This window comes from Panulirus ornatus, chromosome 59 (genome assembly GCF_036320965.1).
Source record: "Panulirus ornatus isolate Po-2019 chromosome 59, ASM3632096v1, whole genome shotgun sequence".
NCBI lineage: Eukaryota > Metazoa > Arthropoda > Malacostraca > Decapoda > Palinuridae > Panulirus > Panulirus ornatus.
Window position 1 is genome coordinate 1,406,487 of NC_092282.1, and position 17,175 is coordinate 1,423,661.

The following is a 17,175-nucleotide window of genomic DNA, read 5'->3' on the forward strand; positions in this document are numbered from 1 at the left end:
CTCCTGTTCTTCTCTCCAAAACCCTCACATTTACTTCCCACACCTACCCGTCCACGGACAGATTAAACAGCCATGGTAAAATCACACACCCCTGTTGCAGGCCCATCTTTACCTGGAACCACTGTTGACTGGACCTCCAGCCTCCCTTCCACCTTGACAACAGCACCGCCACCATCCTCCTGCAATGGCTTGCAAGGTAAAGTGAGGAAGTTCAACTTGACTTTCTGAGGGAAATCTTAATTGTAAATCTATCCTGAAGATTTCTGTCATGTTTTGAGATATCTCAGCCACCATTATTGTGAAACATATCTTGCTTTGTATATGAATATCAGTATTTACACAGTTGTATAAACAAAACTCCTTAGTGGTAACCATTTTAGTCTGTTGTAGTGATGACATCAGACACCTTTCATATTAAATCTTTGTTGAGTGATATATGAAAAGATTCAGTTAGTTATTGAAGAAATGCTTTATGCAGCGAGAGCAAATAAGAGCAGGTGAAATAACTACTCATCAAATTTGAAATGGAATTATGTCCTTACCAGTGAGGTCTGAGTGAGAGAGATGAAGGACTCATTACATGTTGTTCACTAACCCTATCATTTACCTCCCTTGACAATTAGACCTATACATTTTATGAAACCAGCAGTGTTGTACAAGAAACTTGATCCTTTGTGACATCTGGAAACTATATGATCACCATCTCTTATTAATCTAACTAACTAACCTTTTTTAACATCGTGTGATCCTTGGCAGTGTTGGAGTCAGCCTATGGTGACATCATCATTGGATCAGCTGACACCAACTATCAGAACAACCTGGACTGTGAGTGGCGACTTCTAGCACCTCCTGGAACTGTTGTGCAGGTGTCCTGGTCAACCATTGATGTCGAGTCCTGTGGGTTTTCATGTGTATGTGATTTTGTTGAGATACAGGACTTTTCTTCTTCTGGTGTAGCATTGGAACAGTAAGTTGCAGGGACCTCCGAATTGCTCAAGTATAGATATATCATGGCCAAGAATATGTTATAATGTCTTATTCAGTGTTTTTATATTTTTAAGAAATATAGCCCAATTACAGGTTGTATATATATATATATATATATATATATATATATATATATATATATATATATATATATATATATATATATATATATATATTATCCCTGGGGATGGGGGATTAAGAATACTTCCCACGTATTCCCTGCGTGTCGTAGAAGGCGACTAAAAGGGGAGGGAGCGGGGGGCTGGAAATCCTCCCCTCTCATTTTTTTTTTAATTTTCCAAAAGAAGGAACAGAGGGGGCCAGGTGAGGATATTCCAAAAAAGGCCCAGTCCTCTGTTCCTAATGCTACCTCGCTAACGCGGGAAATGGCGAATAGTTTAAAAAAAAATATATATATATATATATATATATATATATATATATATATATCCCTGGGAATAGGGGAGAAAGAATACTTCCCATGCATTCCTCACGTGTCGTAGAAGGCGACTAAAGGGGATGGGAGCGGGGGGGCTGGAAACCCTCCCCTTCTTGTATTTTAACTTTCTAAAAGGGGAAACAGAAGAAGGAGTCACGTGGGGAGTGCTCATCCTCCTCGAAGGCTCAGATTGGGGTGTCTAAATGTGGGTGGATGTAACCAAGATGAGAGAAAAGGAGAGATAGGTAGTATGTTCGAGGAAGGGAACCTGGATGTTTTGGCTCTGAGTGAAACAAAGCTCAAGGGTAAAGGGGAAGAGTGGTTAGGGAATGTATTGGGAGTAAAGTCAGGGGTTAGTGAGAGGACAAGAGCAAGGGAAGGAGTAGCACTACTCCTGAAGCAGGAGTGTTGGGAGTATGTGATAGAGTGTAAGAAAGTAAACTCTAGATTGATATGGGTAAAACTGAAAGTGGATGGAGAGAGATGGGTGATTATTGGTGCATATGCACCTGGGCATGAGAAGAAATATCATGAGAGGCAAGTGTTTTGGGAGTAGCTGAGTGAGTGTGTTTGTAGTTTTGATGCACGAGACCGGGTTATAGTGATGGGTGATTGGAATGCAAAGGTGAGTAATGTGGCAGTTGAGGGAATAATTGGTGTACATGGGGTGTTCAGTGTTGTAAATGGTAATGGTGAAGAGCTTGTAGATCTATGTGCTGAAAAAGGACTGGTGATTGGGAATACCTGGTTTAAAAAGAGAGATATACATAAGTATACGTATGTAAGTAGGAGAGATGGCCAGAGAGCGTTATTGGATTACATGTTAATTGATAGGCGCACGAAAGAGAGACTTTTGGATGTTAATGTGCTGAGAGTTGCAACTGTAGGGACGTCTGATCATTACCTTGTGGTGGCAAAGGTGAAGATTTGTAGAGGTTTTCAGAAAAGAAGAGAGAATGTTGGGGTGAAGAGATTGGTGAGAGTAAGTGAGCTTGGGAAGGAGACTTGTGTGAGGAAGTACCAGGAGAGACTGGGTACAGAATGGAAAAAGGTGAGAACAAAGGACATAAGGGGAGTGGGGGAGGCAGTGATGGTTTGCGCAAAAGATGCTTGTGGCATGAGAAGTGTGGAAGGTGGGCAGATTTGAAAGGGTAGTGAGTGGTGGGATGAAGAAGTAAGATTATTAGTGAAAGAAAAGAGAGAGGCATTTGGATGATTTTTGCAGGGAAATAATGCAAATGAGTGGGAGATGTATAAAAGAAAGAGGCAGGAGGTCAAGAGAAAGGTGCAAGAGGAAAAAGAGGGCAAATGAGAGTTGGGGTGAGAGAGTATCATTAAATTTTAGGGAGAATAAAAAGATGTTTTGGAAGGAGGTAAATAAAGTGCATAAGACAAGGGAACAAATGGGAACATCAGTGAAGGGGGCTAAGGGGGAGGTGATAACAAGTCGTGGTGATGTGAGAAGGAGATGGAGTGAGTATTTTGAAGGTTTGTTGAATGTGTTTGATGGTAGAGTGGCAGATATAGGGTGTTTTGGTCGAGATGGTGTGCAAAGTGAGAGGGGTCAGGGAGAATGATTTGGTAAACAGAGAAGAGGTAGTAAAAGCTTTGCAGAAGATGAAAGCCGGCAAGGCAGCAGGTTTGGATGGTATCGCAGTGGAATTTATTAAAAAAGGGGGTGACTGTATTGTTGACTGGTTGGTAAGGTTGTTTAATCTATGTATGACTCATGGTGAGGTGCCTGAGGATTGGCGGAATGCTTGCATAGTGCCACTGTACAAAGGCAAAGGGGATAAAAGTGAGTGCTCAAATTACAGAGTTATGAGTTTGTTGAGTATTCCTGGGATATTATATGGGAGGGTATTGATTGAGAGGGTGGAGGCATGTACAGAGCATCAGATTGGGGAAGAGCAGTGTGGTTTCAGAAGTGGTAGAGGATGTGTGGATCAGGTGTTTGCTTTGAAAAATGTATGTGAGAAATACTTAGAAAAGCAAATGGATTTGTATGTAGCATTTATGGATCTGGAGAAGGTATATGATATAGCTGATAGAGATGCTCTGTGGAAGGTATTAAGAATATATGGTGTGGGAGGCAAGTTGTTGGAAGCAGTGAAAAGTTTTTATCGAGGGTGTAAGGCATGTATACGTGTAGGAAGAGAGGAAAGTGATTGGTTCTGAGTGAATGTTGGTTTGCGGCAGGGATGTGTGATGTCTCCATGGTTGTTTAATTTGTTTATGGATGGGGTTGTTAGGGAAGTGAATGCAAGAGTTTTGGAAAGAGGGGCAAGTATGCAGTCTGCTGTGGATGAGAGAGCTTGGGAAGCGAGTCAGTTGTTGTTCGCTGATGATACAGCGCTGGTGGCTGATTCATGTGAGAAACTGCAGAAGCTGGTGACTGAGTTTGGTAAAGTGTGCGAAAGAAGAAAGCTGAGAGTAAATGTGAATAAGAGCAAGGCTATTAGGTACAGTAGGGTTGAGGGACAAGTCAATTAGGAGGTAAGTTTGAATGGAGAAAAACTGGAGGAAGTGAAGTGTTTTAGATATCTGGGAGTGGATTTGGCAGCGGATGGTACCATGGAAGTGGAAGTGAATCATTGGGTGGGGTAGGGGGCAAAAGTTCTGGGAGCGTTGAAGAATGTGTGGAAGTCGAGAACATTATCTTGGAAAGCAAAGATGGGTATGTTTGAAGGAATAGTGGTTCCAACAATGTTATATAGCATGTTATATAGCATGGGCTATAGATAGAGTTGTTTGGAGGAGGGTGGATGTGCTGAAAACGAGATGTTTGAGGACAATATATGGTGTGAGGTGGTTTGATCAAGTAAGTAATGAAAGGGGAAGAGAGATGTGTGGTAATAAAAAGAGTGTGGTTGAGAGAGCAGAAGAGGGTGTTTTGAAATGGAGAGAATGAGTAAGGAAAGATTGACAAAGAGGATATGTGTGTCAGAGGTGAAGGGAACGAGGAGAAGTGGGAGATTAAATTGGAGGTGAAAAGATGGAGTGAAAAAGATTTTGAGTGATCGGGGCCTGAACATGCAGGAGGATGAAAGGCATGCAAGGAATAGAGTGAATTGGAACGATGTGGTATACCAGGGTCGACGTGCTGTCAATGGTTTGAACCAGGGCGTGTGAGGCTTCTGGGGAAAACCATGGAAAGTTTTGTGGGGCCTGGATGTGGAAAGGAAGCTGTGGTTTCGGTGCATTATACATGACAGCTAGAGACTGAGTGTGAACGAATGTGGCCTTTGTTGTCTTTTCCTAGCGCTACTTTGTGCACATGCGGCTGGAGGGGGTTGTTATGTCATGTGTGGCGGGATGGTGATGGGAATGAATAAAGGCAGACAGTATGAATTATTTACATGTGGATATATGTATATGTCTGTGTATGTATATATATGTATACGTTGATATGTATAAGTATGTATATGTGCGTGTGTGGACGTGTATGTATATACATTTGTATGTGGGTGGGTTGGGCCATTCTTTCGTCTGTTTCCTTGCGCTACCTTGCTAACGCGGGAGACAGCGACAAAGTATAATAAATAAACTGAGTAAATATATATTTTGTGCATACATACACAGACATATACATATATACATATGTACATATTCATACTTGCTTGCCTTCATCCATTCCTGTTGCTTTTAAAGTCTAAAAATAAAACAAATCTTGTCAGAAGGAAAAACGAACATTCACTAGTTAAGTATTTCTAAAATATTTATGTATCTAATGATTAATTAATGAAAGTACCCATGCTCTGGTATATGACTTCCTGGCAATGGACTTATGAAAATGATATTGGTGAAAAATTCAGCAATGTTACAGATGTTTCCACTTTACAAAGTACAGTCATTAGAACTAATTTATAACAGGTATGATTGGCTAATGTTAGTGTGTATGTGACATGGGCAGGTACAAGTACTGTGGGAGTAGACTGCCACCAGTCTTCACCTCCTCCAGCAACATGCTGGTGATCGTGTTCCACAGTGACAGCTCAAGGACCAGGCCAGGCTTTTCTCTACACTACATTAGTCATCCAGGTAATGTGTTCTTCACCTGTGTTTACTTTATGTTGTCCCCCCTTGGGTTTACATCATATGTTCCTCACCTAGGTTTATGTCTTATGCTCCCTACCTGAATTAACATCATGTGTTCCTCAATTAAAATTACAGTTTATTCATCACACTAACGGTGAAGTTGCCGTTTCATATTGAAGTAATGATCTATGTGTGATACCACTAGACCTCAGTTCATCGCTAAATGTATGGCCATCTAGCCTGACCTGCCAAGTTTACCTCAAGTTCATTACTTAGCATAATGTACATAGTAATGAGGCAGTTCCAGTGCATTTTACAATTACTAAACATCAGAATCACATGATTCAGGTGAGGATTTCACAAACCATTACTTACACATTTGTTACCACACTCACAGAGCAGACTTAGTCAAGGGCTTATACTCTCTCTCTGATATCCTTGAGTGAATACAATCCACCTGGAAATGTATTGGGTTTTAAGATTCTGGATGTAGTTTCTTAGGTAACCAAATGTTCCACCTATAACTTGAGGGACCAGCCAGGTCCTATTGGTTAAGTCAGTTACTGAAAAATTTCTTATGTTCACCGTTTGATTTCCATATCTGTAGAAGTTCAGTTACTTTCTTACCTGTTCTTGGCAACAGGTCAAGAGATATATGGTTCATCAGAATTCTTTGCAGATGTTATCCATCTAGGCAATAAGGGCTAGTTCATCATGGAGGCATTAAGTGCTGGGTCATCGTGTAGGAGATAAGTGTTAGATTATTGTTTTGATATAAGAAACACACTTCATCACCTTCATATACCAGACACATACATAATCACAAGAATAATTAGTGTATGATTAAGGAGTTTAAAAGGTGGCAGTCTGGAGAGTTTTTGACATTGATATTGCTACCATGTATGCATGTCGAACACTGTGTTTGAGGTGGAACTCCCTAATTTGTTCACCTGATAATAATTTCCCTTTAAACTGCAACACCTACAGCTGGATGGACCTCTGACCTGCCTTTCACTGTGACAACAGTGCCACCACAACCATCCTGCAGTGGCTTGCAAGGTACAGTGAAGAAATTCTTTGTGACTTTTCAAAGGAAAGTTTATTGGCAAATATTTCCCAAGGTTTCCTGCCATGTTTTGATACCTTTCAATCCATAATATGAAACATTTGCTGCTTCCTGTATGGATAACAATATTGAAACTGTTTTGTGAACAAGAATCCTAACCAGGAAACATTTCAATCCATCAAAACATGACTCAACATACCTTTCTTTAACCCTCATTTCTGTTGCTGAATGATATATGAAAAGATTCAGATGATTATTTTAAAAAAATGTTTTATGCAGTGAAAATAAGAAAGGAGATGAAGTGACTAGTCATCAAATTTGAGACTATGAATGAGAATTGAGTTCTTTCTAGTGAGAGCTGAATAATTGAATTTGAGGACTTGTTACATTTTGCTTAGTGACCCTTTTCGTTTACCTCCCATGACCCTTGACAATTAGACCGCCTCATCTTGAAAAACCAAAAGTATCATTTAAGATTCTTGATCCTCTGTGACCTCTGGAATCCTCTTCATGTTAACCCATCAGACCCTCACATAATTTCAAACCTCCTATGGCCAATCCTATTGCCTCAGTTATCCCTCAGATAACCTCTTTTAACTTTCTGTGACCCTTGGCAGTTTTGGAGTCAACTTCTGGTAATGTCAGTGTTGGGACAGCAGATACCAACTATCAGAACAACCTCGACTGTGAGTGGCAACTGCTTACATCCCCTGGAACTGTCGTGCAGGTCTCCTGGTCAGCCATTGACATTGAGTCTTGTGGGTTTTCATGTGTATGTGATTTCGTTGAGATACAGGACCTCTCTTCCTCTGGTCTAGCATTGGAACAGTAAGTTGCTGAGACCTCTGAGCTGTTCAAGAGTAGATTTATCAGTGGCCAACATTATGGTATTATCTCTTTTTTTCATACATTTTTATTCTTAAGAAATATGACCCAATTACAACATGTAGTCATGAGACATTTATAACACAGTTATAGTTGGCTAATGTTAGTGTGTTTGACTTGGGCAGGTATAAGTACTGTGGGAGTAGACTGCCACCAGTCTTCACCTCCTCTGGTAATATGCTGGTGATCAGGTTCCACAGTGACAGCTCAAAGACCAGGCCAGGCTTCTCTCTACACTACGTTAGTCATCTAGGTAGTGTGCTCCTCACCTGGGTTTGCATTATATTGTCCTCATCCGTGTTTATGCCATGTGCTCCTAACCTGGGTTTCCATTATAAGTTCCTTACCTGAGTTTGCTTTATATGTTCCATATGGCTTATTCTATGTTCCTCAAGTGGGTTTACATTATATTCATTACAGGAACAGTCAGGTAATCTCTCTTGAGGTTACTGTGTCATATCTAAGTGTACTTATCTCTGTTTTATCTCTGTTTAATACATCTGGACACCAGTTGCCTGAGTTTTTATCTTGGTGCATCTCAAGTTCATCACTTGAAATACTATTCAAAGTAAATAGGCAGTTTCTGTGCCATTCACAAGTAGTAAGGATAGCCATCATAAGATTTATGTAAAGCTTTATTACACTATTACATATAAACTTGTGAAAGGGTCTACCAAACTCCCACAGCAGACTGAGTTAAGAATCTGTAACTTCTTTGATTAGACTGTGTTGCCAACATTCACCAAAAAATGCAGTGGTGTTTGTGATTTTGAGATGTGTTCCTTAGGTAACCAAATTCTGCACCAAACACCTAGAAGAATCAACTTTATTATATTTCTGTCAGTTGACTGAAATAATGGGAAATTCCTTTACCTGCCACTTGCCACCTTGATCTGAAAATTAGTTATTTCCTGTTGTTGGCAAGCAGTTCAAGAGATATGTATGTCATTCATCAGAATTCTGTGCACGTTATCACTGTGCTAGGTCATCATGGAGGTGCTAAGTTTTTCTTGTGGAGATATTATTTTGGTAATATAAGGAACGCAATGCTTCAGCCTCAAAGATCAAACACATAATCAGAAGAACAATTAAAACATGACTAAGGAGATCAAATAGGAGCAGTCTGGAGGTTGTTATTAACAATGTTATTCCCTACCACATATACGAGTAGTACACTGTAGTGTAGGTTTCCCTAACCTGTTCATCTGATAATCATGTCCCTTCAATCTGCAGCAACCACTGTCAGCTGGACCTCCAACCTACCTTCTATCTTGACAACAGTGCCACCACCACCCACCTGCAGAGGCTTGCAAGGTACAGTGGGGAAGTATTGACTTTGTTTTGTTTATTTTGTAAACAAGGATCTTTGCATGTAACACTGGAATCCATTGTGTTATTATTAACATCAGATACTATCTTGAATGTCCACACCATTGCTGAATGATAATGTAAAATTACTTTTAATGCTGAATCTTTTGCATTATGTAATGAGGGTGGATAACAAGGAAGGTGGTAATCGATTTTGAGAAAAAAGGAAAACACGAATAAAGTCTTAGCAGTAAGATCTAAGTGATACAGCTGAGACTCATCATATGTTCCCCTGTGACCCTTTCACTTACCTCCCATGACCTCTAACAGTCAGGCCTTCACAACTTGCCACCCTTGCAATGTCCATCAAAATAGCTGAATACTTGTGACCTCTGATAATCATAGGGGCACCATAACTGAAAAAATGCTTAACCTTCTGTGACCCCTGGCAGTGATAGGGTCTCATTTGCTTATGACTCAGGTCTCCCATAGATAATTCCTGACTTCTTGTGATTCCTAGCAAAGATGGATGCACCCTTTGGTAGCATCAGTGTTGGGTCAGCTGACAGCTACTATCAGAACAACCAGGACTGTGAGTGGCGACTACTGACACCCCCAGGGACTGTTGTGAAGATCATCTGGAAATACATTGACCTCGAATATTCTGCCCTTTGCAGTTTTGATTATGTAGAGATACAGAATGTGTCTCCCTTAGGAGTGCCCTTAGAAAGGTAAGTTGATCATGTCTTGTTAGTGTACAGGTACACAGTATCCTAATTTTTCTTCTGTTTGGTTATTATTTCTGGTATTTTCTTTTATTATTTATTATTCATTTTATTTATTTGTAAAGAAAATGTCTAACAAACTTGAAGATATAAAATAGTATAAATAGGGAAAATCAGGAAAATTGATTTCAAGGATAATTGTCTTTTCCATTTTTCTATGGACTAAATTAAAGATTTAAGTGATTATCTAATGTAATGAGCTTCATGTCTATACCTTGAGAGAATGCACATTAGGTTTTGTGAGAGATATAAAATGAAATGATAACCTAATGGTTTCCTGTGTGACATGGGCAGTCACAAATACTGTGGTAGTAGTCTGCCACCAGCCTTCACCTCCTTCAGCAACATGCTGGTGATCAGGTTCCACAGTGACAGCTTTGTGACCAGGCCAGGTTTCTCTCTCTACTACATCAGTTTTCCAGGTAATGTGATCCTCACCTGAGTTTCATTATGTTCTTATTTGGGCTTCTGTTGTTGTGAATCTTGTAATGGGGTTTGCAATACTTTGCAATGTTTTTGGTCATCATCAACAGATGGTACATAGCAGGATATTGATAGCACCCACCCAGGAAAGAACTTGCCCTAGCTTGTGTGTTGAAGAGATTCCCAGAACCATCTTCCACCTCCCATATCAGGAGGTTGTAGACAGAAGCCATTTGGGATATACTGTGCTGCCACCTACCCTGACATGAGTAGGGTAGGTTGTAGGTAGCATTATCCTTGAAAAGTACTACTGTTCTGACTTAGAGTGTCAAAGTGGAGCCTTAGAACTTACATTCACCCTTATGTTATGGAAGCTGGTCCTACTTCCTGTATCTTTAAAAGTATAGTACCAGGCTGGTCTGAACATCTTACATGCACCAAAAACATATGCTACTCATATCTATTTCCTGTCTTTACATTCTTTCACTTTTTTAGTTTCTCAACATAAATCTTTAGATCCAGTAATGGAAGAGTACAACAAGTGATGAACCCTTAGTTTCTGGTACATGTGCAAGGAGTCCTCAGAATCCCTTTTCTGTCTTTTATACCAAGGAGAGGGAGGGCTCAAACAGCAACAGCACTGGTCCTTTCCAAGGCCTTTTCCTTTCTAATGCACTTGACTCTTCCTATCCATTTTGCCATTATGTCCAGTCTCTGTATTAACATTTCCTTTGTTGAATATCTTATTACATTTGGATACTCAACTGCATAATGATATTTTCACTTATACATTTTACATTTCTGCATTTCACTTCCAGGTAGAACAATGGCCTTAACTGTATGTTGCAGACTCACTTTCACTAAAACCATCACCATCCTCCTATTAAATATATATCTTATAATTCTAAAATGAGATAATCTACATTGTTCATTCAGTTGTCCACTAAACAGAGCACTGACCATTTTCTTCTGTTGATGATCGCATTCATGGTCAATTATGTATCTGTTATTACCTGGTATTGTAATATTTTGTGGAGACTCATACATTCACCACAAATTGCTCTAGTGATGGTGGTTACAGAGTTGTTCTTAGTGGATGTAGAACTTACAGGGGGGTATGTTAATACTATTATAATCTTGTGCAAAACATTGGAGTCTACAGCAACTATTAGCTAATTACACGTATATTGCTTGACATATATGTTTTTATGTATTGCTTGACATATATGTATGACTTTATTACTCTTGCAGAACTTGTTGCCCCTTGAATCTGAGCCTTGAGATGTGCCTCTGACCAGTCCTTCACACCATGAACAGATTGCCTGAGACACCATGACTGCACCTCAACGAGTGACTTTAAATCATATGACTAAACCTCTACAGGTGATGCTGGGTAATTTGACTAAACCTGTACTGCAGTCTTAGAGTATTTCAGCAATCCTTGAAAAAGACGAATCAATTAAAGATGATGATCTTAGGGAAATAAAATAAACAAAATGATGGGAGTAATGGAATATAAGCAGAAGACAGCATTGTGGATTTTGTTTCCTAGAATATATCAAGCAATATTGCTGCTGCTGTTATGGATTACCAGTCTGTGTTCTCTCTAAGTATTCCTTCATGTATAATCTTTGTACTGCTCTTCTCTATCATTTATACATTATGGAAATCATATTGTCCAACATCTTGCAGTGTTTCAGTTACCTTTTTTCAGTTTTTTGATATAGTATTACATCAGTAAGATAGCACTCATGGCACACTCTTCATAGACAGCAGTATAAGATTATTTTAAGTGCAATATGATCAACTTAATGCTATCTTTTATATAGTGAGGTCAGTTAAAGGTTATTGTCAGTGCTTCATGAATGATACAGGGCAATCTTTATTCTAGTTTGGTCATTACAAGATTAAAGTCAGAGCAATATACTTTCTGTGAGATGATCTTAAGTGCAATATGGTCAGTGCAAGGTATCTTCATTTTGATATGCTCCACGTCAGATTACCTTCAGTGTAATGTTGTCAATCAAAGATTAGCCAAAAGAAGAGTGTGTTAGGCTATCTTTTGTGTAGTGTAAGCAGTGTAAGGCTACCATCAGTGTAGTATGAAGAGTGAATAAGAGTAAGGTTATTAGGTTCAGTAGGGTTGATGGACAAGTAGATTGGGATATAAGTTTGAATGTAGGTCTGTAGGGCCTGGATGTGGATAGGGAGCTGTAGCTTAGGCGCATTACACATGACATTGGTGTCTGAACATGCAGGAGGGTGAGAGGCATGCAAGGATTAGAGTGAATTGGAACGATGTGGTATAGCAGGGTCGACGTGCTGTCAGTGGACTAAATCATTGCATGTGAAACATCTGGGGTAAACCATGGAAAGGTCTATGGGGCCTAGGTTTAGATAGGGAGCTGTGGTTTTGGTGCATTACACATGATAGCTAGAGACTGAGGATGAATAAATGTGGCCTTTTTTTGTCTGTTTACCTGGCACTACCTCGCTGAAGCAGTGGGTAGCAATGCTGTTTCCTGTGGGATAGGGTAGCAACTAATAGGGGTGGGAGCAGGGGGGCTGGAAATCCTTCCCTCCTGTTTCACTTTTCCAAAAGAAGGAATAGAGAAGGGGGTAAAATGAATATTTTTCCCACTAAGGCTTAGTCATCTGGTCTTGATGCTGCTTCACTAACACAGGAAATAGTGAATATGTATAAAATAAAGTGAGATGGCCTAAATTAGGGCCTCAGTTGCCAGTGCTGTTTCAGCTAACATTAAAAAGAAAAAATATATTGTTTCACCAATGCTGTCAGAAACTTTTATGCATACTGCGAAAATACTCCCCAGATCCCAACATATTTTATCATCAAATCAGATACCTTTGCTGTATTCTTGCGATATATCACTTAGCTTTAATACAACAACACTTAAATCAGAGCCGCATATAGAGTACATTCCTCTGTTTTGGTCACCAAACTTTATCAATGAAGAAAATTTAGAATGAATACAAAAGAAGAGCAAAAATTAATTCCCTGATTCAAATATATATTTTGCATTTACAAAGTAAGCTTCAGAGATATAAAAATGTTTTTCCTAAAAACAGGCCAGACTTTGAAGAGATCTGATGGAAGTTTTGAAGATACTAAATGAATTCAACCATATGAAAGTAAAGTGAAAGTTATGATATAAATGTGGGGAAAAAGTGTTTTTTCAGTGGTAGGGTTATGAAACAGTGGAATAAACTACCACTAGATGTTTTCATGACATTGTCTACCAAGAAATCTAAACCATGGCTGGACAAACACTTTAAAGATATTAAGTATTAACCATCAGGGAATACTCCGTCAGGGTGGTGACTTGGCATAAGCAAATGCCTGGTTTAACATCATAAGAAGTATTGCTGTAAGTGTTGCTGTCTGAATCATGGGGAAAATGTTGAATATTATATGATAATAAGTAGTATATATGATAATAATTGTATGTATGATTCATGGTGAGGTGCCTGAGGATTGGTGGAATGCTTGCATAGTGCCATTGTACAAAGGCAAAGGGGACAAAGGTGAGTGCTCAAATTACAGAGGTATAAGTTTGTTGAGTATTCCTGGGAAATGATATGGGAGGGTATTGTTTGAGAGGGTGAAGGCATGTACAGAGCATCAGACTGGGGAAAAGCAGTGTGGTTTCAGAAGTGGTAGAGGATGTGTGGACCAGGTGTTTGCTTTGAAGAATGTATGTGAGAAATACTTAGAAAAGCAAATGGATTTGTATGTAGCATTTATGGATCTGGAGAAGGCATATGATAGAGTTAATAGAGATGCTCTGTGAAAGGTATTAAGAATATATGGTGTGGGAGGCAAGTTGTTAGAAGCAGTGAAAAGGTTTTATCGAGGATGTAAGGCATGTGTACGTGTAGGAAGAGAGGAAAGTAATTGGCTTTCAGTGAATGTAGGATTGCGGCAGGGGTGTGTGATGTCTCCATGGTTGTTTAATTTGTTTATGGATAGGGTTGTTAGGGAGGTGAATGCAAGAGTTTTGGAAAGAGGGGCAAGTATGCAGTCTGTTGTGGATGAGAGAGCTTGGGAAGTGAGTCAGTTGTTGTTCGCTGATGATACAGCACTGGTGGCTGATTCATGTGAGAAACTGCAGAAGCTGATGGCTGAGTTTGGTAAAGTGTGTGAAAGAAGAGAGTTAAGAGTAAATGTAAATAAGAGCAAGGTTATTAGGTACAGTAGGGTTGAGGGTCAAGTCAACTGGGAGGTAAGTTTGAATGGAGAAAAACTGGAGGAAGTGAAGTGTTTTAGATATCTGGGAGTGGATTTGGCAGCGGATGGAACCATGGAAGCGGAAGTGAATCATAGGGTGGGGGAGGGGGTGAAAATTCTGGGAGCCTTGAAGAATGTGTGGAAGTCGAGAACATTATCTCGGAAAGCAAAAATGGGTATGTTTGAAGGAATAGTGGTTCCAACAATGTTGTATGGTTGCAAGGCATGGGCTATGGATAGAGTTGTGCAGAGAAGGGTGGATGTGCTGGAAATGAGATGTTTGAGGACAATATGTGGCGTGAGGTGGTTTGATCGAGTAAGTAATAATAGGGTAAGAGAGATGTGTGGTAATAAAAAGAGTGTGGTTGAGAGAGCAGAAGAGGGTGTTTTGAAATGGTTTGGTCACATGGAGAGAATGAGTGAGGAAAGATTGACAAAGAGGATATATGTGTCAGAGGTGGAGGGAACGAGAAGTGGGAGACCAAACTGGAGGTGGAAAGATGGAGTGAAAAGGATTTTGAGTGATCGGGGCCTGAATATGCAGGAGGGTGAAAGGCATGCAAGGAATATAGTGAATTGGAACGATGTGGTATACTGGGGTCGATGTGCTGTCAATGGATTGAACCAGGGCATGTGAAGCATCTGGGGTAAACCATGGAAAGTTCTGTGGGGCCTGGATGTGGAAAGGGAGCTGTGGTTTCGGTGCATTATGACATGACAGCTAGAGACTGAGTGTGAACAAATGTGGCCTTTGTTGTCTTTTCGTAGCGCTACCTCACACACATGAGGGGGGAGGGGGTTGTTATTTCATGTGTGGTGAGGTGGCGATGGCAATGAATAAAGGCAGACAGTATGAATTATTTACATGTGTATATATGTATATGTTTGTGTGTGTATCTATATATGTATACGTTGAGATGTATAGGTATGTATATTTGCGTGTGTGGATGTGTATATACATACATGTGTATGTGGGTGGGTTGGGCCATTCTTTCGTCTGTTTCCTTGCGCTAACGCAGGAGACAGCAATAAAGCAAAATAAATAAATAAATAAAAGTGTAGATCATCATGACGTTAGCAGGGATCACAGTCTTTAAGGGTTTCATCTTAATTTTAATTGGACTCTTTTATGTTTAGGCCAAATGGAGGAAACCATTGGCACCCCAAGTCGTATAGCTCATCAACAAGCAAAAGCCTGGAAGCAGAACATCTGTGGTCAACTGAAGGATATCTGATGCCCAGAAGGAATAGGGATAATTATTGAATGGATTTGCCAATATGATGATCTTAGCAGTGATTGCTAACAGGAGTAGTAGCATAGTAAGTAGTAATGAATTTAAGTCCCCGCTTTTATGTGGTCTTGTAAAATATGTAACTATTTGTTGCAGGAGCTGTTGTAGACTGATATTCTCACAGAAATAACTTCACAGTTGTGACTTAAGCATGCACACTTAGTATTGGTCGGTGGTAGTATACATTTCTTGTAATGAGGTGTGAGAGCAGTGAATGTGTGACCGCTAACACATGTGATGTAGCGAGTGTATATAGTAGAAATTTTGTAGTTGTACAACAAACAAGTGTAGTGCAACTTGTTTTATCATTAAGCCCTTGCAGGAATGTAGTTGCATAAGTCAGTTTTCCTGTTAAAGGTGGAGGCTACTTGTTGGTCTTTACGCACACACACACACACACACACACACACACATAGGTAGATGAATAGATAGTGTTAAAAATATCCATACACATTGCAGATGATATGCAGATGATGCACCAAGTAACCAAGCTCTGCCATCCATTCTTACAGTGTATGCCATGGCGACGAGAATCTAGTAGACAGTGGAACAGAGACGATCCACCAGTAAATGATAACCTCCACCAAACCTTATAATGACAGTATTAATGGTTCCCATTGCGTAGGATAATGACTAAAGGTGAGAAACCTCCATTAATATTCTAATGAACAAAATTAGAAAAAAATAAGGAGAGGTGGGGTAGGTATTAAAGTAATATCTTTTCGTTCCCTGTACTCTTCTACCGTCCCACACCTCAGAATATGACGAGTGACCAACACAAAAAGTAGCGAATTCTACAGACTTTATTGACTTGGATCAGTTTTCCGAGTCTTTCTAGAATATTTGAAGCTATGTGTAGGTAGGTGCGTTGATGTATTATATAGCAGCAACAAAGAATATCACATTGGAAGCTTTGTTTGATAGTGAAAAAGCTCCGAAATTTTACTGTAATAACCCACAAAGATTTCCCTCGTAAATTACATCATTAGGTATAATGCTAACAACTTTCCTTAATCTGAACATTTTATGTAACCTCATCAGCATTACCTGTAATTTTTCTAGGTGATTCTCTTATTCCATTTTCTTATCCTTATTTATGTGAAGTCTTTAGTATTCTGCCTGTGCAGATGAATGGGTTGACTAGAAGCATGTCGTATTCAGTAAGAAGCAAATATGAACTTTGGAGGATTCTTGACAGTCTTTTAACTTTTTTTTAATATACCACTGCTATTTATAGTTCCATCTTTTCTAATGGGAAGAAGACCCTCTGGCGCTGACTCATCCTCTCCGATATCTAAGTACTGTACCCGGTACACGTTATATTATTTGCATCTACCTTCCTTTCGCTGGCCATGTACTGTACTCTTCATCCCCTGCTAGGGTAAAAATTTTACAACTAAATCTAATTCTTTTGTCAAATTTTAAAACAAAGGATTGCAATACGTTGTTTATTATTTCAGAACTGATGAAATGAATGGCTCCCACATCCACAGTTCTGACATGATATCCATCAAAGCATCAACATATACATAAAACAAGTTAGATCCTGCTTACCTTTCTATGTTTTCACTTTCTCTCACAGATCTGCACATAAAACTCTAGTCTGCCTTTAAACATGTATTTGTTTTCTGCATTAACTTCAAAAGAAACGAGTGTCATCATTGTAAGATAACCTCTTTTGTTGTTAGGTTCTCCTGATACTG

The 17,175-nt window shown here is 39.5% G+C and overlaps 1 protein-coding gene across 1 annotated transcript; it reads left to right on the forward strand.

The window, feature by feature from the left end:
• Window positions 1–72: 72 nt before the first annotated feature.
• LOC139767368 (CUB domain-containing protein 2-like) lies at window positions 73–11,618 on the forward strand. The gene is made up of 10 exons (XM_071696695.1): window positions 73–196; window positions 757–967; window positions 5,340–5,467; window positions 6,452–6,523; window positions 7,148–7,358; window positions 7,541–7,668; window positions 8,649–8,729; window positions 9,244–9,454; window positions 9,803–9,930; window positions 11,183–11,618. Exons 1-10 carry the CDS (start codon window positions 73–75, stop codon window positions 11,197–11,199), a joined length of 1,311 nt encoding a protein of 436 aa, XP_071552796.1. The 3' UTR covers window positions 11,200–11,618.
• The last annotated feature ends 5,557 nt before the right edge of the window (window positions 11,619–17,175 follow it).